We start from the raw sequence: 22,170 nt of genomic DNA, 5'->3' as shown, positions 1-22,170 counted from the left end.
CACAGATTTCTTCTTTTTTTCCCTTTGTTTTCAAAATAACTACCTCGTCAAACAGACTAATTTTTTTTTTCTTTTACAAAATTGATGTTTTGTAACTAATCTGTATTCAAGCATAAACACTTTTCAACTGGGTCATCTAAAATTAATGTCGTAAACCAAAATATGAATCATATTTTAAATATACAATTCTTTTTAAGAAAGACATTTTTGAGTGGACAAAACATACGGTACTTATATAAATATAGATTATCATCCTGGCATTTGTCGTTGCCCTAGGTTGGATGAGAGGGCAACAAGGAATGCTGGGTAACAACTTTGGTTTATCCCCATTAGCCTGACGCATTCACAAACACAATGAGAAAACAGCATTTGATCAACAATTGAAGTTAGTAGATTAACACGGTCAACGATGACAGTCCCTGGCGAACTAAATGGTACAGTTTGTAGACCCGGTGTGGGCCTACGCTCACAGCATGTTCGGTAGGTTTGGTTCCTTTGTACATGGACGAACTCCAGTGTCTTCTCCGCTGATAATTGTACCACGCTATCAACATTGCTTTGTCACTTCAGCTGTGCTGAATGATCAGCTGCTGTATAATCCCTAGGGAAGATATGGCTTCAGTTTATGTCTATCTAGCTATCTATCTGGATCTTCTATAGGAATAGTTTCCCGAAGAAGAGCAAACCGTGTGCACATTATTACCAGTGTGTGGAATTGTATGTTTTCTTGATGTCCACTATCGATACTCACTTTTTGGATCCTGACAGCAGTGCTATACTTTAGTGCACGGCATGCTGGCATCAGAAGCATCCACTTCCTCTCTTTCCTCTCCACATATTCCCACGTCTCCAACTCCTCCTCCTTTGCACTCCTCCACATCATGTGACTCACTGCTGGTGGTGGTGGTGGACTGGAACAGCTCCTGGTAGCCCTGGAAGCTGGGGCAGATGGGGATCCAGCGCAGCCAGCGGGCTCTCTGCACCATGCCCATCCCCACCGGGAAGTCATAGGTGGTGGAGACGGAGACGGAGGAGCCAGAGGAGGAGGAGGCAGAGCCTGCCAGCAGCCCCCGCTCCTCTCTGGTGCCTGGATTCGGTTAGTGGGATGAGGAAGAGACAGGATTTTTACAGTCGAAACTAGTCACTTGAACAGGGTTTCACTTTCACAGTATACGCCAGGGGTATTCAACTAGATTAGGCAGGGGGCTACAACTGTAGAATGATTGTGTGGAGGGGGCGTGCAGCCTGCGTGCAATGCAACTACAGTAAATAGACACTAACTTTGAGCATTCATTTAAGCCGCAAATCATAGTCTCTTTTAGTCTTGACTAAGGACACCATTTGCAGAAACCTCATGTAGTGCTCCTAAACATATCACCACCGTTATGTAACACGGACACAGTCAGGTAAGAAACAGGAGATTGAGACTTGAGACATATGAGCCTCAAAATACCTGACATTCATGCAACGCAGACATACTATCAAATGTGCAGACTGTAACATGAATCCTCATGTACAGTGTACGTGACATGTTAAGTACTCTTATGATTAGACTATATGAAGGTAACACACAAATACACACACGCGCACACACACACACACACACACACACACACACACGCACACACACACACACACACACACACAAACAAACACTGTTGCCTTGGCGACAGTGTAGTGACAGATTAATGCCATAGTGACAGAAAAACACAAACAGAGACAGAAGGGGCACAGAGAGGAAAGAAAAGAGAGAGAGAAAGAAAGAAAGAAAGAAAGAAAGAAAGAAGAAAGAAAGAAAGAAAGAAAGAAGAAAGAAAGAAAGAAAGGGAAGAATGAGAATGTGAACAGCTAGTGTGTGTGTCAGAGGCTCAGAGCCATGTGTTTAGACAGCAAAGCTCTGTTTAACAAACAGCAGGAGGAAAAACACTTTGGTAAGTTCATGGGTCAGAGATGAGACTCGCACAGACTGAAGAGGTTGAGTGACAGTGGCTGATGGTCATTGTGAAGCAACGGGTTACTAAGACGTTAAGAGAGGCTCGTGACTGGAAGACTGCTGGTTTTATTTCAAGAGGACAGACATTCTGAATGAGTTACCATGAAAGAGTAACACATGATCACCTGGAGAGCTTATCCCCCAGTGAATCAGCTCAGTGGTCGGTATAAGACTGGGTTGATGAATTACACTCATGTACTGTATCCGTTATACACTTCTGGGTATAACAGAGTGGTCTGGTTTACAGCAAGAGCGAGGTCGAGAATGGCGACTGGCGTAGTCGGTCAATGTCTGGTTAATGGAATGGTCATTAAACATGACTATATGAAGCCTTTATTGATCATCACAACAAGTAAACCAATGCACAAACGCCTGAGTTTGAATTACTAGGACAATAAATATTACTATTAGTATTTTGCCTAATTAATTGCCCATTAAATGGAGTACTTTATTCTTAATTCAAATGACCTGACCGTATATGCAAACTTTAACCTCACTCCAGTAACTCGATTATGTGTATATAGCCTAACGCATATACAGTATTTATAGCTGCGTTTGTGTGTATGTTGCTACATTAGTGCCTATGTAAATACTTGGTCTTGGTGTGTGTGTGTGTGTGTGTGTGTGTGTGTGTGTGTGTGTGTGTGTGTGTGTGTGTGTGTGTGTGTGTGTGTGTCTGTGTGTGTGTGTGTGTGTGTGTGTGTGTGTGTGTCTGTGTGTAATGTGTTAATATGCTGAGAGAGACAGACCACATAGCTATGATTCCAGGGATAGTGTTATCTATTGTGTAGATAAAAATAATCTACGTGTGCATGCCTGTGCGTGGGCGTGTATCTGTGTGTTTGCAACAATGTGCATTCATGAATGTGTGTGTGGCTGCATGCACGTGCACGTGCTCAATTGTGTGTGGTATATAAGCCCACGTACTAGCAAGTGTGCATACAATTTGTGTTTATGACCTGCATCGCATGCATGTGCCTCTGCTCAAGGTTTAACGTGTTAAGTGTCACAAGCACTGAACCACATACCATACAGCTTGCAGGCAATGAAATGCTTGCACTCCCAACTCTCCAAGCTTCCTCAACAGGGTGTGTGCGTGTGCGTGTGCGTGTGCGTGTGTGTGTGTGTGTGTGTGTGTGCGCGCGCATGCACACACGTGCGTGTGTGCGTGCATGTCTGTTTACATACATACATACTGTACATACAATACATACATACATACAGTAGAGCGAGAGAGAGAGAGAGAGAGAGAGAGAGAGAGAATGTGAGAAATAAACATTGTGAGGACCATTTTCCTGGAACTCACAAGACTTATTTTGTTTTATGGTTAAGAAGATTTGGGGAGTTAGGCTTATATAATCAGTAAAATATTCAGATTGGGTTTATGATTGAGACTAGACATTTAGAGGTTAGGTTTAGGGTTAGTTTTCAGCACATTGTGGTGCCGCCATTTCAATTTCACACACCTAAAAATAGCCGATCCACACGCTTACAACACATCACAGCGTGACGCATTGTGAGCTTTTAGAGCAGCCATTTTTCAGAAATTAATTATTATTAATACAATCTGTGTGTGTGTGTGTGTGTGTGTGTGTGTGTGTGCTGTGCGTGCGTACGTGCTCGGCGCACGTGCACATGCATGTGTGTGTTGTACCAGGGATAGTGTTGTCCAGGCAGAAGGCGAGAAATCCTCCAACAAACATTTGAGTGGTGAGGAGAACAGTCAGGATCTGGTCCAACTCTAAAACTCCTACGCAAACACATGAAGATGGAAGAGCTTTGAATCCATTTACACGCCGACCACAATCTACCCCAACATGTATGAAAGAAAGTTACACCATCACTCAACAGAAAATATAGTAAACATTCTTGTATTTTCGAAACAGATTATTATATTGTCGCTGTGCAGAAACATAAATCAGTGCTATTGAACTGCTATAAAAGGTATTCAAAAAGCGCTTCTGACTAAACCTCATAGCATAACTCCATTGGATCCTCAAACTGTCTCTACTGACTTTAATGAGGCAGATACCTTTTTTTTCTCATTTCCTGAAAAGTTAATGTAATACTTGGGCATTGGGTTCAGATAACTTGTGAAGAGCATTTACCATAATTATTTTCTTACTGTGGTCAGCAGTAATTGCCCTAGATTCATTGGTGGAACATGTAGACTAGATTTGTGAAAATAATCTTTACAAGAACTTGTATTTCTTGGCATGAATACAGAACTTGTGTGGCATCACTGACAAGCTGCAACAATCTGTCAACGTGTTCTATTGCATTGAGTCGTTGTGAGTCGTAACATGCATGTAGGAACATTTGGTAGCACTGATGAAGGAAAACACCGTAGGCCATTCTGACCTGAGATCAGATTCTATAAATGTCTTCTACATCCTGACAGTTTTCTGAAAAAGCCATATTTCCATGTCAGTCAAAAATAGCAGACCTACAAGCTCGTAGCGCGCCACTCGGTGACACGCTATGAGCTTGTAGATCTGCTATTTTCCAATAGCTAAATTACAACATAATGCTAACACCAAAAGGGGTTCCCGCCCAAAATGGATTAGGCTTACACAACGACTTCTCTTAAGTACAGAAAGATGGGGAGACGGTTCACGCACAGATTGTAACATGCAGATTGTGTGTGAGCTTGTATGTCAAACCTGTCTTGATGCTCCCGGGATTTTCGTTGAGGTAGCTAGGCAGCATGAGGCCAAAGAACATGGAGAAACCAAGAACAAACAGGTTCCTGGACGAATTCAAATCTACATTCTGGAGGTTGGACAGCCCGACTGCTGTGATCATACCTACAGTTCACAGACACACTTCATGAATTAAGATAAAAATGTAATTGCATTCGATTTAATTACAGTGCTTTTTTTCTCAGAACGAAGAATGGGCCAATGCTCCATGGATGAACTAAATGATGGCCTTGATTGTGCTGGTCATAAGATGACTAAAGTCACTGAAGCTCTTTTGCTGACAGGTTAAATATTGGTCTAGCTCTTGGCTCTATCAGTGCTAATACTGGTCAGTGTAGCCATAAGCATTTACAATATTATGGCTACCGGCAGCCTAATGTGACCACAAGAGGGAGCTATAGACTCTCCTAATCCACCAACTGACAATGGCAAGTTGAAATGGAGCATTTTATAAAATATAGACCGCATTCTTTCCTTTTTGAATGTTTAGATCATCTTTGTGGAGGTTGGAGCTGAATGCTTCTTAATTCCGTGTCACTGTCAACAGATCTGCATTTTAATGGGATGTGTTGGAAACACAACACTACCAAAATCTGAACAGCCAGTGAGTGAACATGGAGTTGTTGCTGACAAACAAAAACCGGGCCTAGCTCCGGATAAAAACATTGAAACAAGACTTTATCTTGGTATTTAACTTCTTCTCCCCCGGTACACTGAACTATAAGTTCCAGATCAGATCATAGCTGATAATACTCTGCTATAAAGCGGATAAATAATATTATATCTCTAACAACAGAGAACAGTTGCAACTTTGCAAACAAACTGCAATGTGTTGGGTGTTGGCTGATTTATTGTGTAAAATAATCAACGCACGACAACAGGTGTCTAGTACAAGTCAGACCATATCTTTTATATCCTAAAGATCAACTCACCAAATAGAGTGCAGAACATCCCACCGAGGATGGGGTCTGGAATAGAGGCGAACAGAGCAGTGAACTTCCCCACAGTTCCCAACAGAAGCATGATAGCTGCTCCATACTGAACTACCCTCCGGCTGCCAACCTAGAGGAGAGAAGAAGAGAGTATATGAGAACATTTAACAAGTTCAAAACGCACCGCATTTCGAGCTTGTTGTGGATCTGCTACTTTAGATACTTTTGTGTGACGCTATAGTATGTTCAAGTAAGGGCATCACAAAAAAAAAGTTAAATGAATTGCATTTTTATAGCGCTTTTCCAAGTGCTCAAAGCGCTTTACAATGGTTAATTCATTCATACATTGGGAGGTGAAGCGGCGAACAGTCGACGCCGGCGTCCTCACTTCCCACCCCCAATCCAACCCTTGATGCTGAGTGTCAAGCAGGGAGGCACTGGGTCCCATTATTTAGAGTCTTTGGTATGACCCGGCCGGGGATCGAACCCCGACCTCCCAGTCTCAGGGCGGACACTCTAACCACAAGGCCACTGAGCTGGTAAATAAGTTATTAAGAGATTTCTGCCAGACAGTGATGATATATAAACACTGGAAGGAACACTTTGACTGTAGTTGATCCTCCACAGGGGAGGCGTGGCCTCAGTTACCTTGGTGATGCCCAGCACGCCTATATTTGGGCTAGAGGAAGTGGATCCGTTTCCTGTTCCCAAAAGGCCAGCGATGATACAGCACACACCTTCAGTGAAGATCCCCCTGGAAACAGCACAGCAATCAACAATGGATGACACAAAACAGCAAAACAACAATAACGAGCACAAATAATACTCTGTGTGTGTGTGTGTGCGCGTGCATGTACTGTATGTGCATGCGTGCGTCTGTGTGTGTCTGTGTGTCTGTGTGTGTGTGTGTGTGTATTACTATACTATAAGGCCTGAATCCTGATAGGCATAACTTGGGTGTTTCATCATGGTTGTTGATTTACAAGTTCACAACATGCAAAATGTGGCTATTTTTGTCCTCACAAGCACAGCAATACAAACGTGTGTGCATGTGTGTGTGTGTGTGTGTGTGCCAGCAGCATCTGACCTGTTGATGGCGTGGACTGGAGGGGGCTTGGCTCCAGAGAGACGAGCACAGGCATAGTAATCACCGATGGACTCCACGATGCCCGCCAGCGTGGCACTGAACATCCCCAGCACCCCCGCTACCGTTATGGTTGGCAACCCCCACTGACCTGTTGTTGGCAGGCGGTAGGTAGGTAGGTAGGTAGGAAGGTAGGAAGGTAGGAGAAGATTATTTTACACATCTTTGCAATGGATCAAGGTGACTTGATATTTGTTTCCCCCTATAGGGAACAGGCGGAAGAAATGTGTCGATGCTTAACCTCAAGGGCAGTTCAAGTGATATTGACATGTTTTATGATATTGGGCTACATTGAATTTTGACTTGAGCTCGTCCCATCGCTGTAACAGGAATGACGTATGCGCAAAATACCGTCTTTAATTGTACTTGTTTATCATACAGTACCATATGGTCTGAAAATATATATGGTGATAACATTATTGCAATGAGACTGTTGGTCTGCCTGTTTTGTATATGTACCGGTATGTACAGTATGTATGTATGTTTCTAGAGTGCTCAGAATGACACCCCAAGTCGATGCGCTCATAGTTGAGCCCCATGCGGCTATGCACGCCTCTAGAATGTCTTGCTATGGTTCACCATGTAATCAAAGCAGTTGTTGTTGATTGGATAATATTTCATCAAAATGATGGGGAAACTTCCTCACAAGGGTATGGGACCCGGAACCAGGGTGACATCATCATGATGTCACCACGGGCGTCTGTCCGCGCCTTGTGTCCATAGCTACTGGGATCACTAGGCAACATGTCGGTCAGTGTGAGGACATAGCAGACAAACCACACCACCGAGATGGCTAGAATGATCTGAATAGAGAGAAATAATATGAGAAGGGGAGGAAGAGAGGGAGACAGAACAAAAGAGAGACAGAAAAAGGTGATTACAATGCATATTATAGCTAGTTAGGGTATAACAACTTGTTTTGTGTGTGTGTGTGTGTGTGTGTGTGTGTGTGTGTGTGTGTGTGTGTGTGTGTGTGTGTGTTCCTACAGGAAACATCTTGAAGACATGAACTCTGGTGGTGAAGAATCCTCTCTTCCTGTTGTAGCTGGGAAAAGGAAGTGCCCACTCCCTCAGGTACTGAGCAAACAGCACAATCAGGAAAATACACCTGTACACGCATGAGCAAAGTCACGCAAGCACACACGCACGCACGCACGCACGCGCGCCACACACACGCACACACACACGCACACACACTTCGATATAATTGTCTTAACTTTTATTTATGTCTGTCTATACTGTATTATGTACAGATATCCAATGACAGATACACTCAAGGAGAGATACAGAGAGAGAGAGACAGACAGACAGACAGACAGACAGACAGACAGACAGACAGACAGACAGACAGACAGACAGACAGACAGACAGACAGAAACATACAGTGCTGATAGTCCCCAGTGAGATCCAGCTCTGTCTCCGGCGGTAGTGAAGACAGACAGGCCAATAAGTGAGACTGTTGGGGTGATCGTCAGAGGGCCGATATAGTCCAACAGCAGTCCTGGTAGACCCAGCAAACCAATGAAAACCTCCACCACACTGGACATGATTATCGCCCCCTGGATCTGGGGAGGGTAACAGCAATATTACAAACTTCACGGTATGACTGAAGGTCAGTCTATCAGTCTTTCTGTCTGCAAAGTGCCAGTCCATCTCTGTCTTTTTACCTGCCTTGTCTGTCTGTCTGTCAGTCAATGTCTGCTGGTCTGTCTTTTATACTATCTATTTACAATTTCTATGTTTGCAAATACAGCTATACATCTAAATGGTAAATGGTAAATGGTGCATTTATATAGTGCCTTTATCCAAGGCGCTTTACATAGATTGTGCATTACATTCACCCATTCACACACCGATGGCAGCGGAAACCATGCAAGGCACCAACTAGCACATCGGGAGCAATTAGGGGTTCAGTGTCTTGCTCAAGGACACTTCGACAGTAACTCTGGGGGAGCCCGGGTTCGAACTGGCAACCTTGCGGTTCCCATCCAGGCACTCTACCCCTGAGCCACCGCCGCCCCTTAACATCTGCCACTATTACTAATAGTATTCCATTTCCCTCCCCCAAACATGGGTCAATCGTGTTCGTATAGACGCACGACAAAGTTGGATGCACCACGTTGGATTTGAACCCACAAAGTCCACGGTGGTGGGTGAGCACTTCACCACTGCGCCACCTGCTGCTAACACTTACCATGAGCCTAGATTACGCCTAGCTATACACACTTTACAGACTTCTGTTGCTACAGTGGTAGTCATGTGTCTCCAATGGGGATCCTTCAATAAACATAAACATAAACAGCGGTCTCTACCTCTCTCATGCGGGGATGCCAGATGTGGGATGTGTCTAGAGGAAGAGTCCCGTTGCCATAAATCTCTTCTGCAGAGGAGATACAGGACAGCCAATCAATGGCACGAATGGTAGCACACTTTAAGAACAGAAACCAAAAGTCTGGCTGAGGAACTCCATGAAAACCAGGTGTTGGTGTGGATGGGTGGGGTTTTAAGGACATAAATGCAATGCATACTTCTTCTGAACCATATGGACCAGGTCCATATACAGTATATATATCAATGTTGATTCAACCAAATAATGTCCACATCTAGCTATTTTGATTTGATCATTACTTTTAGTTGAGAAATATTCACATTCAATGTATATGTTCATACAAAGGAGCACAAATCTGAGTCTATCAAAAATCAATGATCACAAAAAGGGTGTCTCACAGCAGAAAAGCAACATATAACCCGTTTATTTTATGAAATTGAATAAAACTACAAGTACAGAGAGTCCCAAAGGCAAACAGGCAGACAGTGAGTCGGGCAGAGGGAGGCAAACAGACAGACAGTGAGTCGGGCAGAGGGAGGCAGACAGACAGACAGACTGACTGAAGGAGACTCAGGTGTTAAACACATGCAGACAGGACGCAGCCATCCTACCTTCAGGAGGACATTTCCAGCGCTCCAGACCCAAAATGGCCTGCGCTGGTATCAAGAAGGCAAATGCACTGGCCTGGAACAGAGGGAGTCTTCACGCACGCACACACACACACACACACACACACACACACACACACACACACACACACACACACACACACACACACACACACACACACACACACACACACACACACACACACACACACACACACACACACACACACACACACACACACACACACACACACACACACACACACACACACACACACACACACACACACACACACACACACACACACACACACACACACACACACACACACACACACACACACACACACACACACACACACACACACACACACACACACACACACACACACACAGGGCATGACAGGTTCATAATTTTAATTTTTTTACAGATTAGATTAGAACACCAAACACAAGCAATATTGACACACTACTCATGTATTAGTACTACAAAGAGAAGCACTTCATGTAAGTTGATTAAGGTAAGATCGGCAGATATGATGATGGTGGTGGAAAAACTACTCACGCGCACACACACACACACACACACACACACACACACACGTGTTGCTATGTGCAGGGCGTTGCTGAAAATGAGCACTTGTGCTCAGCTACTACCCTGGGTAAATAAAGGATTACAAAAACAAAAACACAAATTCTCTATACCTCACGCCAAAGGTGGTCTGGATGAGGGTGGTGATGCCAACGCAGGTAAAGATGGTTCCTACCAGCTGGCTGACCGTGTACTGGTCCTGACCCACACACATGGCCTCGGCCAGGAGGAATGGAACTGCTATTGTGCCGCTGAAACATGTCAGGTAGTGCTGAGAACGAAGCAAATCAACTTTATTTGTGACTGTAGTGTACACAGTATTAAATCCTTTTTCTGCAATGAACTTGATTTTCACAGGAAGCCACAGGACATCTTTAACCCGCAGCACAGATTTGTTTTGACCCGCCACACAGCGGGATGTCTGACTCATGAGCAGTCCTTCCTCGTTGCTTCAGGGCTGTGTAAGAGTGAGGTCTAGGCTACACCAACTCGACCCTCCACAGTTTCCTATCAACTACTACCTTCCTATCTATCTACCAGTAAGACGCCCTGAGGGCGAGAAGCGCACGCATCTATGACGGCAGACTGCTGGTGTTTTGGCATGGGATCAACATAATATGGAATGTCAGAACAGGTCAGTTCCATATATCTAATGGATCTAATGGTGGCAGTGTCTTGAGTTTACAGGGTTTGATGAGGGCCCAGGTAAGGCCGGGCCTGATGAGAACGCTAGTTTTTTAAAGCTGCCGGGCACGGTTGCACTAATAACTTTGGGGCAGGCCTGTCTAGAGTTTGAATGGACAGTCAGGTATCAGTCGAAAGGGAGACATCGAAGAGGAAGGATGGATGGGGAAGGATCAACATATGCTGTCAGAATGTCAGATGTCAGAACAGGTCAGCTCCATATATGGAAATCTATGGGTTTGAGGTCAGATCATGTAGAGTTGCTGGCCGGCTCCATACAGTATATGCAGATCTAGGCGATGATTCAGTCTTCTCCATGTATAGCTATACCTATAGCTAGGTCAGTGTCGTCATCTTCATATATGGCCATGGTGGCGTGACGTGTCACGAGGCGTGATAACCATATATGGAGGTGAGATGTCACGAGGCGTGACCATATATGGAGGCGTGACAAACCAACGGTTTTCATAGTCAACCTACGGTAACAAACTCGCAACTACTACTAATAATGTAGTGAATCAATGCTTTTCTATGCGAGTACATTACCAGATGTCCTCACAAGAATAGAAAGATGAGGTCACACTTTGGTGCATGAAACCTTTGGCTGATTTTGCAGTTTGTTTTCTAGTTAACAGCCAGGTAAAAACACGGCAGGCAGCATAAAGACTGACCAGGTGATGTAAGCAAGCAGCTGCAGTTACTCAGATTAAAAATGGCTTAATAATGGGTGTGTTAGAAGGTTGACGACCGTGCTTGCTTGCCCATTGGCACACCCAAGGCTCTGGCCACACCTATAAATCTATCGCCCACTTTTAATTAGATTAGTTACAGCTGTGCTGCTTACTTAATCTGCTGTAGTTTTTTTTACCATGAACGTGAATACAAACTACAAAGTCAGGGGGGTTTCTGACATAGGATCTACATTCTACATGTGTTTGTGTGTGCGACTGTGCGTGCATGTGTGTATACCTGTAGACCCAGCAGTATACACAGGTACCAGGGTGGAACATCCTCTATCGTGTAGATCATGTCCAGACCGGCCCTCTGTGGACCGATTGGCTGCTTCGCCCCAATCTCCCCATCCATTGGCTGTTTGACTTTTGCTGCCAGGGCATCATGATTCTGAAGGCAAAATAATGTTACTTATTATATGGAGGTTCTTCAGCACGTGCGAGCGTGCGCGCGCACACACACACGCACGTGCACATGCACACGTACGAGAAATGATCTACTGTACAACTACATGGATCTACATAAAACGTGTGTTATCAGGTTACAGTGTAATCAGGTCACCGTGACCTTAAGAGGTCTATCTTTGGGGCAGGCCCGTCTAGAGTTTGAAATTTGAATGGACTACAGGTATAAGTCAAAAGGGAGGAAGGATGGATGGGTAAGGATCAACATATGGAATGTCAGAACCGGTTCTGACATATATCCATATATGAAGATCTATTCTAAGGGTTTGTTGTAGAGACGCTGGCCAATATTGATGACATCAGTTATGGGATTAACTGCGACAGCAGGTCGGATTTACTATGACATCACGGTCTCCACATCTACATCCCTGGTGATGTCACGTTAACCCACCTGGGCACCAGGTGGGTTAACGATTCCATAGTTAACTGCGACCTTTGGTCGCAATAAGCAGATTACCATTACTATAAATTACAGTACATGAATATCATGATTTGCTCTAAGCAAATGACGGCACTTAATCTTGCACTGATTGGCCAGTTGCCGTATATATCAGCCCTAGCCCAGAGTGGTCAGGGCAAGAACATCCTCTTGGTCCTCTCATCAGGCTGGTATTTGATAATAAACTGTATTATATTTTATAGTTCATACATAAAATACAATATCGACTATGTGCTGTTGAGGATATGCCCATATTACCAAGTGGGACATGACTCTCCCCAGCAGAGTGACTTTCAGCTTGATCCCAGAGCAGGTCAATGAGTACTGCAGTACTAACAACTAAAACTAAAACTAACTAAAGTAGTGGAAACTATCTACCACGTTCTCCTTGATACAAAGACTAGATCTGGGTCACGTAGATTGTAGCCTACTGTACTATACTGTACAACAATTGCAACATCACCGTTATTTATCTCAGGTCTATATTCTTGTTTTTTATTCTTATGTACTTGGAGTTTTGCATATGTGTCATGCTATGTATTTCAAAGGTGCTGAGTGTTGGATTTCAGATATTAACTCATTAGAGTTAGGTACATACCTTGTGTTTGGTGTCCATCTGTTTCAGCTGGTCAACTGCCTGGTGGTGACTGACCGGCGGAAATGGTAGAGACACCGGCATGCGTGCGTGAATGCGTGGGTGTTCGCGCGCGTGTGTGTGGGCAGAGAAAGGTAGAGAAGAGAGAAAGAATGTTGATGTGGCAATCCAGTGTGCAAAAGCTTTTCCTGGAGACGTCACGCGTGCATGCGCTTCTCAAGGTTTTAACTAACTGTGTGTATGTGTGTGATGTCACCGCCAGGAGCGGCTGTTGTTTCATAAAGAAATTAAGTCAGTGGTTAATCATCTGCTTCTCAGAGTAATGGACTTTCACCTGGAGAGAGAGAGAGGGTGGGGGGGGGGCGTCCAGTAAGATTAATATTTCTGCTTTTAGGAACTTGAGCTATTGTGGCCTGGGATAGATATTAGGGGTTCTATTCAAAGGCACCAGACCAGGAACATTTTCCTACTTACATTGTTCCCAAATTACTTGCCATGGGGTCTATTTTGCAGAAATGCCCCTGTAGTCCCGTTTCCCCAGCAGACCTCATAGCACAGAGCGGAGCCCATAAAAGCATATCGCTTTTACACTATTTGTTAGTCTGGAGCTGTCCTTTAATGTAAAAATATATATATCACAGTAGTTTTTCTCTAAAACCTTGACAAATTAGTTTTCATTGTGATAACGACAAATAGGAATTTAAAGCATACTATGTCTAATTGTTCCATTGAACCAAGCCAGAACACAATTTATCGATTGATGATTAAAATAAACTATGCTATGGAAATGCTCACGAATCTGACCTCAAAGTGGTTTGAGAAGCAGGAGTGACCAGATGGTTGGTACTGGGGAAATAGTATGAGAGAATCACTTTTAACTTCATAACTCTCCAGACACACCATGCAATGCACAGCCTCTGAATACAATACAGTATATGAATCTATAACATAATAAATGTGAAGAAGAGCAGTGCTAGAAAGAGATCACATTTGGCCATGGACTACCAGGGTCGTAGTACAGGAGAGGCCTTTATCCAGTTCGCCAACCAGGACATCACTGAAAAGGACCTAAAGAAGCAAAAGGAACAGATTGGACACAGGTGACAGACCAGGCAGTGACAGTGAGGAAATCATAGAATTCATTCCCATGATATTTCTTGTCTTCTCACCAGTGCAGTTTATCTACTGTAAACCAATGCAGACTTCTAAAAAACACACACTTTATACAGTACACCAGACAACAGCAGATTTGTACACACACACACACACACACACACACACACAATATTTATTTGCAGCGGTAACAAACCATCCACATGTCCATTAGTAATCCTCCCCATGGTTTCCACGTGAGACCTAGGCATCAGGAGCCTAATATAGGAAACAGATTATAGTTCAAACAAAATTATCTTCAAAACTACGTTATCTGAGGGAGAACGAGTCAGTTTGTGCTTACAGGGTACAGTATGTGATAGGTGAAGATAACCTGATGAGTGACCTCTGACACACATTGCAGACCAGTGAGAGAGACAGAGAGAGTAATCAGTTCTGATGCAACTACTAATTGGGAGTGAATTCCTTGCAATGCCAGGTTCTGTACATTACTTGGGATGCTACCATAGAAGAATGGAAAAGAAATAGTTAGGCTTTAGATACAAAAATGTTTTGACCAACGTTTTTCATTCAGCTCAGTTAGATTAATGTTAGGTACTGCACTCACCAGCACTCAATTCAATGGAGCTTTATAGGCATGAGAAAAAAGACGTTTACATTGCCAAAGCAAGTTTGTAAAGTTGATTTGACTCACCCAAACATGATGAAATAAATGATGTTGCATCCAGAAAGATACCAAAATGGCTTCATAAGCTGTAGCCAAGATAAACATTCATGTACCGAGACAACACAGGATAACTTAGTGAACTAGGGAGAATGATTTTGTGAGAACGTTTCACGAGAACTTGGTTTGAACAACGCTCACTTTTCTATGTCAGATTCCAACATGCTATTGCTACAGTATAGCCAACTATACAAACATAATTTTGGAAACAAACTTTTCTTCAACTGTTCACAGAACGGATGGACAGATAGATAACATGTAGGATTCGCTTTAATGAAACTGACTGAAACAACAAATCAGCTACAATGACAGTGCACTTCAACATACAAATGTAAACCACTAAGGTGTGTGCATGTGTGTGTGCACACCCACAATGTTATGTTAATTATTAAGTCAGAAATAGTGGAATACTAAAGCAAGATAAAGTATATCAAGCCAAAAGTCCTTTCAAAACAAAAACAAACAAAAACAACTTATTATTTTCAGTTGACCAAAGGTTTGCTACAGTAGCGTTAAACCATGCGTGGAAATGGAACAGCTAAGCATCACTGCCACGAAGAACAGTCGCCGTAACTCAATGATTCTTCTTTTCTTTGTCCTTTTAGTTTTGGACCAGCACTGAGGATTGAAAAATGGTGCCAATGTATAACAGTTGAGTTTCAAATGCAACCAGGCAACAGAAAACAATGAATGTGAGTCACTGAGCTTTTTCTGGACAACAGGATCTTCGCGTAGGCTAGCTTTGCGTGGGTATGTTGTATCAGTGGGCTCTCCTAGACAGCAGCATCTCTCTGATGTTGTCCTCGGCTTCCTTTACACTGCGCTCAAGGTACACCTTCTTTTGCTGTAGAAAAGACATTAAACACACACACACACACACACACAACAGGCAGACATGACTATCATCCATGACTTAAACTGGTTGTTTGAAATGTCACTACTGGATGCTGTAGTATTTGTGCTCACTGGACAAGACAAACTGAACGCGTTACTCCTAAGCCAAGGTCTGCAGCTGCTTTTAAATAGTATACATTCACCACTTAAAAAAATATAGACACAAAATGGACTACCAAAATACAGTAGCAGACCGCAGTCATATAAGCACTAGCAGATAACACATCACTCATCACTGTGTTTTGTCATGTCTCAACACAACCATGTATTATGATATTTTATAGCACTGTGTGCCTCCATACAATTTGACAAGCTTTATGTTGATGCTGATCTTCCTTTTCCAGCAGCGTGTAACTTGAGACTCTGGACATGAATAACACTAATCCTTTAACTGCATACATTAATATACTTTTCAGATGGTCGACATTTCTCATTTTTGTAGTGGTCTCGTCAAATATTTTAATTCATTGAGATAGGATTTTTTGACTTTCATGAGCTGTACGCCATAATCCTCACGATTAAAGCAAAAAAAGGTTTTAAATACTTCACTTTATGCACAATTAATTGAGAATCTGCACCATAGATTATAGGGCATAGACTAGAGCATAGTGACGCGTTCAGTAGGATTTTGGCTTATTTGGGCACCATCTTTGTGCCTACATGTAGACTAGTAGGATGCTAGGCTACTTGGCTGCCAGTCTGTAGTTCGTAAGTTGCTTGTCAGTGACGCTGGTGTGTACACTGTCACTGCAGCACACCATCTTCCATCTCTCTACTATCTTTGACATGTCACAACTCTTCTACTCTATGGCTCTGGATCGACGGTGGCGAAAATGTTGGGGTGTTCTGATCCGATAGCCGTCTCCCCTCCCCTCCCCTCACGTCAAAACAGTTCTCAATGTTTACATCTTACTTGAGAGAAGACATGTGGACATATCCTTACGGAACCAGGGAGAGGGGGAAAATACACCACGAGAGTGACGAGTGGTCAGTCAAACATATGTTCTCCCCGCAGTAAATAAATAATCTGTCTGTATGCGATCTGACCATTATTATTTTGATTACACTGTCATGCTCATTTGAGGACAGGTAGAGAGCAGAGCATACATGTGTTTGGGAATGTTGCTGAAGGTTATGTTATTTTGTCAGCACCCAAATCAAAGAAACCATACAGCGTGTATTTAATTATTTGATATCGCCGACAGTCAACGCACTGCAAGACTACAATGGAAGCATAATTCTGACGGCCCGCGGTGGAATGGACGTTAAGAGTATAAAAACGGACAGGGCAGACCCATTACTTTTGTGGATGAAGGTTATGTTATGTTATCATCTGACACCCAAACCATACAGTGTTTATTTAATTGTATAATATATATATAATAAAATGAATTATGTAATGTAAACATGCTGTAAAATGCGTAAATGATGTAATGTAAAACATGCTGTAATTGCAAAAGTGAAATGGTGTCTTATAAACCCATGAGGGTTGGGCACAAGGTGTGCATGACACGAAAATAAATAATCAATCAATCAATCAATCAAATCAATCATATACAATGGTACAGTATATGTCTCCACAGTGAGGCTGGAAAGCCTAGCAGACTACTACTATAGCCTAATAGCCTACTGGTAGGCAGAAAATACATACACACATACATATATATATATATATATATATATATATATATAATTTCACTTTCTATCATACACTCGCTTGTTTCCCCCTTTCAGTCTCTCTCAGACTCCATTCTTTGCACCCATTTTGGTGTACCCAAAAGAGCCTGGAAAATGTGAGGTATTCGCCATATGATAGGAAAACAATGGTTTAAAGGAAAACAATGGTTTTAAAGGAGTTGTTTCTACTTCTAGCAATGCTTCTCTATGTGATCACCGAAATCAATGCAATTTAATTCAACGCAAAGTATTCTGAATCGTTAATAAAAAGTGTAATCGGTACGATCACTGTGTGCATTTGTGTTTCAATTACCTCCAGCTCCTTAATCTTCTCGTCTGCTGTCTTCTGTTTCTCTGTGAGCTGGTTGTTAATCTCTTCTTTGGACTGGAGAATGAACCTGAGAGGCAGAACCGAGAACACACACATTTACACTTTACACAGGGTTACTTTCATAATCCATTAAAGATTAAAAATAAGCCCTGGGCCAATCTCTATGATTGAAAAATGTTAATACAATATACAGTAAATAGCACATAACATCTGCAGTGGTTGGAAGTGGTCTCCCAAGTTATTTGAAGCTTAGCAGACGGAACACCAGATTGGACAGTATGGACACTAGATGCACACCGCCATCTTCAATGTAGTATGGACATTTCTGCAAATGTATTTTCTGGATATCTTTGTTAAACAAAAAAAGGGTCTCTCCAGCTCTTTAATAACATCAAATACATTTTCAGGTAGGAGGCCATATCAGGAGAGAGTACATCAGAGAGTTATCAGCTTCAATTTGATAGTTCCAGTTCTATTAGCTTTGTTTTATCACTTCCAAATGTACTTGTTTATCCTGCTTTAAAATCACAACGCTGCCTAGCCACTAGATTTTGCAACAACAACCACTGACAGCCCATACATCCAAACATAATCTGATTGTATTAAACAATGTTAAAGATGGAGTGCCACAATTTTTGTATTTTTCATGTGTCTATGAGGTGACAGTACTTCATTAGACACCCTGGAGTCGTTTTTATGTGCAATGGTGTATTAACTTTGTATTTAGGGTTTCTTCCTGGAGGCTGAACCCTTGACAGTCAAACGGGCCAATGAAATAAACAGTAATATAGTGATATCTGCCCCTCCCCTAATGCCTCCCGCTTTATCATACAACTACAGCTGTGGCTTCAGTTCAGGTGGATCACCACCCATCAGGCAAACCAGGCATACTTAATGAACTGGTGAGCGTGTCCACATGAAAGCATGATTTTAACAAATACTGTACACTTTTTGCAGCTGTACAGAAAGCTTGAATTATCCCCTATCTTTAAAGTTTTTGTTTCATAAAAATCCACGGTATACTTCTGTCAAGAAATGCCGGTGATGCGGTGACTTACATGCGTCCTATGCCCTCGTACATGCGCGTGTTGTCGGGCAGAGTGGCGATCTCGGAGTTCGTCAGTTTGGCGTGTTTCTTCAAATGGCTCAGCTGCTCGACCTGCAGGTCGGCCAACTTCACCTTCTGCTGGGTGTCAATCATCTTAGCCTGCAGCTCCGTGAAGGCCTGGAGGCGGGACAAGAGACCATTCAATCAAATTCAAAGATTAATTAACTGGCCCGGACGGTTAGCTCAACCGTCTGGGCACCTAGGCTGTTGAGCCAGCCTGACTCCCGATCCTGACAGCCTTTGCTGCGTGTCTTTCCCCCCCCCCCCCCCCATCTCTCTCCCCATTTCCTGTCAGTCTACTTTCAACCTATCAATAAAGGCAGAAAAGAAAAACAAACCCCGTTAAAGTAACAACCGTGAAAGCATCTGCGTCATTTGAGATCTTAGCTATATTTTACACTGTTTGGCTATTCAAAAGTAGCAGATATACCCGACTGGTAATCCAGTCGCAGTGTGCCGCGGGTTCGACTCCCGAGCCCGACACGGCCTTTACTGCATGTCTTCCCCCATCTCTCTCCCGTTTCCTGTCAGCCTACTGTCTGTCCCTTCAACAAAAAAAAAACAATAAAAAGGCATAAGCCGCAAAAGAATATCTTAAAAAAAAACGTCACTCACTATCTGCCTATTTTTGAAAATCACACCCGTGTGAAGTAAGTGGTGCAGGGTTTCCAGACCCACAGGAACGCACCCAGGGTGCCGGACCGATTCCGGCTCGTTCCAGGGCAGGGCAGGGGTCCCCTGCCCTGGAACAAAATATTTGAGATGGGGTTCCTTGACATGATAACGTTCTGAGCACCACTGATATAGCAATATATTCGTGTTTCAGGAAAAACATTAAGAAGACCGGTTGTGCGCTCGGGTTGTGCAGTGGTGGGGTAAACTTCATCCAGCAGAGTGCTTCTTAAGTGAGCAGGCTGGCAGCAGTTAGGATTCAAGTGTCTTGTTCAGGGATACAATGATACAATGTTAAACTCACTTTGCATGTTGCTTTGCCACTCGATGTGCCATTCACTTTAAGCATGCGAATACCCTCTATACAAGCTTGAGAAATTCGTCAATTAGTTATGTGCTTTTATGACACCTAGACTGACATTCACAATGTAAATGACATTCCCATTATGACTTTGATGATATTTTAGTTATTAGGTAATTCAAAATGTAAGGCCAGATAATTTAACTTTAATGTATCCGACATAATTCCCGTTTTTCAATTCACATGATAGCCCAGGCAGTAGTCTACACTTGGGGAGAGGGTCTCCAGAAATACAGAAAAGGTAAATAAGGGTCCCGAAAAAAGGGGCTAACGTGTTTTAGCTCCCAAAGTTTCCCAGTTAAGAATAACAAACCATAACAGCTAAGGGTTAGCTTAGCTATAGCTATATATTATACATGTTGTATATATTGCTGAAATTGCTCACAGAGTGAAAAGTACTTATTACTAAAGACCCTCAACCAAAACCAGCCATTGTAGTTATTAAAATGACTGCATGATGTCTTAGTCTACTGCACAGTAGCGTGTCTTTTTTCGTGCACTTGTTCTTTAAAACGTCACCGTGAATGCAATAATACATTATGTGCAACAGCAACTATTATAAATCGAACCGTCGGTTACTTTCAGGAGGATAAATGATGAATACGTTGAACGTTTACCTTTTTCAATTCGAGGTCTACGGGCGCAGCCATGATGGACAATAAAAGGGCGTAACACAGCCACAGCGCATGCGCAAATCTCTATGGGGAAACACGAGGGAAAGATGACATATCCCCCTCTAGTGGCACATCCGAAATATTATAATACCTATGGGTTCATCATCAAGTCACATTACATTACTCCACAGTAATGGATTTATTGTTGTAGGAGTCCTGAGCTTACTCAACCTCAATGCATAGCATATATCCAGGGGGGATATTAAACAAATATGAGAAAAAATCCTAATACCAATACATTTCTTCACCAATGTATTGTGTGTTTGTAAAGGTGTCTAATAGTAACACATCTCACAAAGACTGAAATTCTGTTTCCCTAGCCTAGGCCTAGGGGAATCTGTGAGACTGTGACAGTTGCTGAAAGTTGGGGTACCATTAACCAGTAAGATGCCCTAAAGGGCGAGGTCGTGCACACACATCCGCCTGGGTGACGGCAGACTGCTGGCAGTGCTGGGTGAGCGCTGGCCTTTTGGCATGACTATCAGCTCCTTATGGAACTCCATGCACTGTTCGCTCATATCCCAACATTAACAGCTTGAATGTAGCATTTGTCTTTTAATGTTTATTGACTCTTTCGAAAGCTTCCCCAGAAAACACTGATATAATCTGCAGCCTTCATCATCACAAAAGGCTTTTCAGGCTTCTTTACATTTATTTTTAAAAATTTAAATATCTGCTACAGTAAATCCGAAATTATTTTACCGATACCGATTACAGATTAACATTGGCCGATACCGATGTGTTTACCGATTAATCTCCCATCACTACTGACAACCATATATGGAGATTAAAGGGTCTCCATGATGTCATGTTATGTCACGAGGTCAGATCCATATGTCTCTGTCACGAGATGTCACTAGGCGCAATACCATATATGGAGACGTGGGTGACTTATGACAAGTAAATTTACACATTTATAGTCAAAGTGCAATCGGCCAGGTCAGTTAAGCCTTTATACTATTTTACCCACAGGGAGCAAGGATTTAAAATGTAACACCAACATTCACTGGATGCTTCACAAAATATATCAAGCAAAAAAAACAACAACTGTGTAATGCTTAATTCAGGTGTTCCGAGTGGCACACACCAAAAATAGCTTCTGTAGAGCTCTGTAGAGCTTGCCATTCTTTGTGCACAAGGACACAGTTTAAATCACCCACGACCCGCCGGGCAGCGCCCAGGAAACCAAAGTCTTTGGGTTCAGGGGAGAGTATGGTTGCAAAGCTGAAACAAAGGAATTGACGGAAGGGCACCACCAAAAATTAAAATGTTGGTTGTAAGGTTGTTCTCTTTCCAGATTCAAATACATTAAAAGTCTGTTGCACACAGTCCACTCATATTCAAGACACAGCATTGGTATCAATGTTTATTTGAGACAGCAGAACCAAAGGAACAAGTGGGA

The 22,170-nt window shown here is 42.8% G+C and overlaps 2 protein-coding genes across 2 annotated transcripts; both read right to left on the bottom strand.

Annotated features, from left to right (window-relative positions):
* Positions 1-773: 773 nt before the first annotated feature.
* On the bottom strand, positions 774-13,298 carry slc23a1 (solute carrier family 23 member 1; the record flags this gene model as incomplete). Its single annotated transcript, XM_080781173.1, has 14 exons — positions 774-1,087; positions 3,648-3,743; positions 4,657-4,800; positions 5,628-5,757; positions 6,276-6,381; positions 6,715-6,862; positions 7,418-7,574; positions 7,759-7,879; positions 8,155-8,336; positions 9,084-9,151; positions 9,712-9,800; positions 10,414-10,571; positions 11,954-12,106; positions 13,218-13,298. 14 exons carry the CDS (start codon positions 13,296-13,298, stop codon positions 774-776), a joined length of 1,947 nt encoding a protein of 648 aa, XP_080637299.1.
* A 2,005-nt stretch (positions 13,299-15,303) lies between these two features.
* On the bottom strand, positions 15,304-20,773 carry pfdn1 (prefoldin subunit 1). The gene is made up of 4 exons (XM_080779900.1): positions 20,712-20,773; positions 19,012-19,178; positions 17,936-18,020; positions 15,304-15,895 (listed from the first exon to the last, which is right to left on the bottom strand). Exons 1-4 carry the CDS (start codon positions 20,742-20,744, stop codon positions 15,812-15,814), a joined length of 369 nt encoding a protein of 122 aa, XP_080636026.1. The 5' UTR covers positions 20,745-20,773; the 3' UTR covers positions 15,304-15,811.
* Positions 20,774-22,170: the final 1,397 nt, after the last annotated feature.

This window comes from Protomyctophum bolini, assembly GCF_963924005.1.
Source record: "Protomyctophum bolini genome assembly, chromosome: 13".
NCBI lineage: Eukaryota > Metazoa > Chordata > Actinopteri > Myctophiformes > Myctophidae > Protomyctophum > Protomyctophum bolini.
Note: the sequence above shows the minus strand (reverse complement) of the source record. Positions and strands in the feature narration are given on the sequence as shown.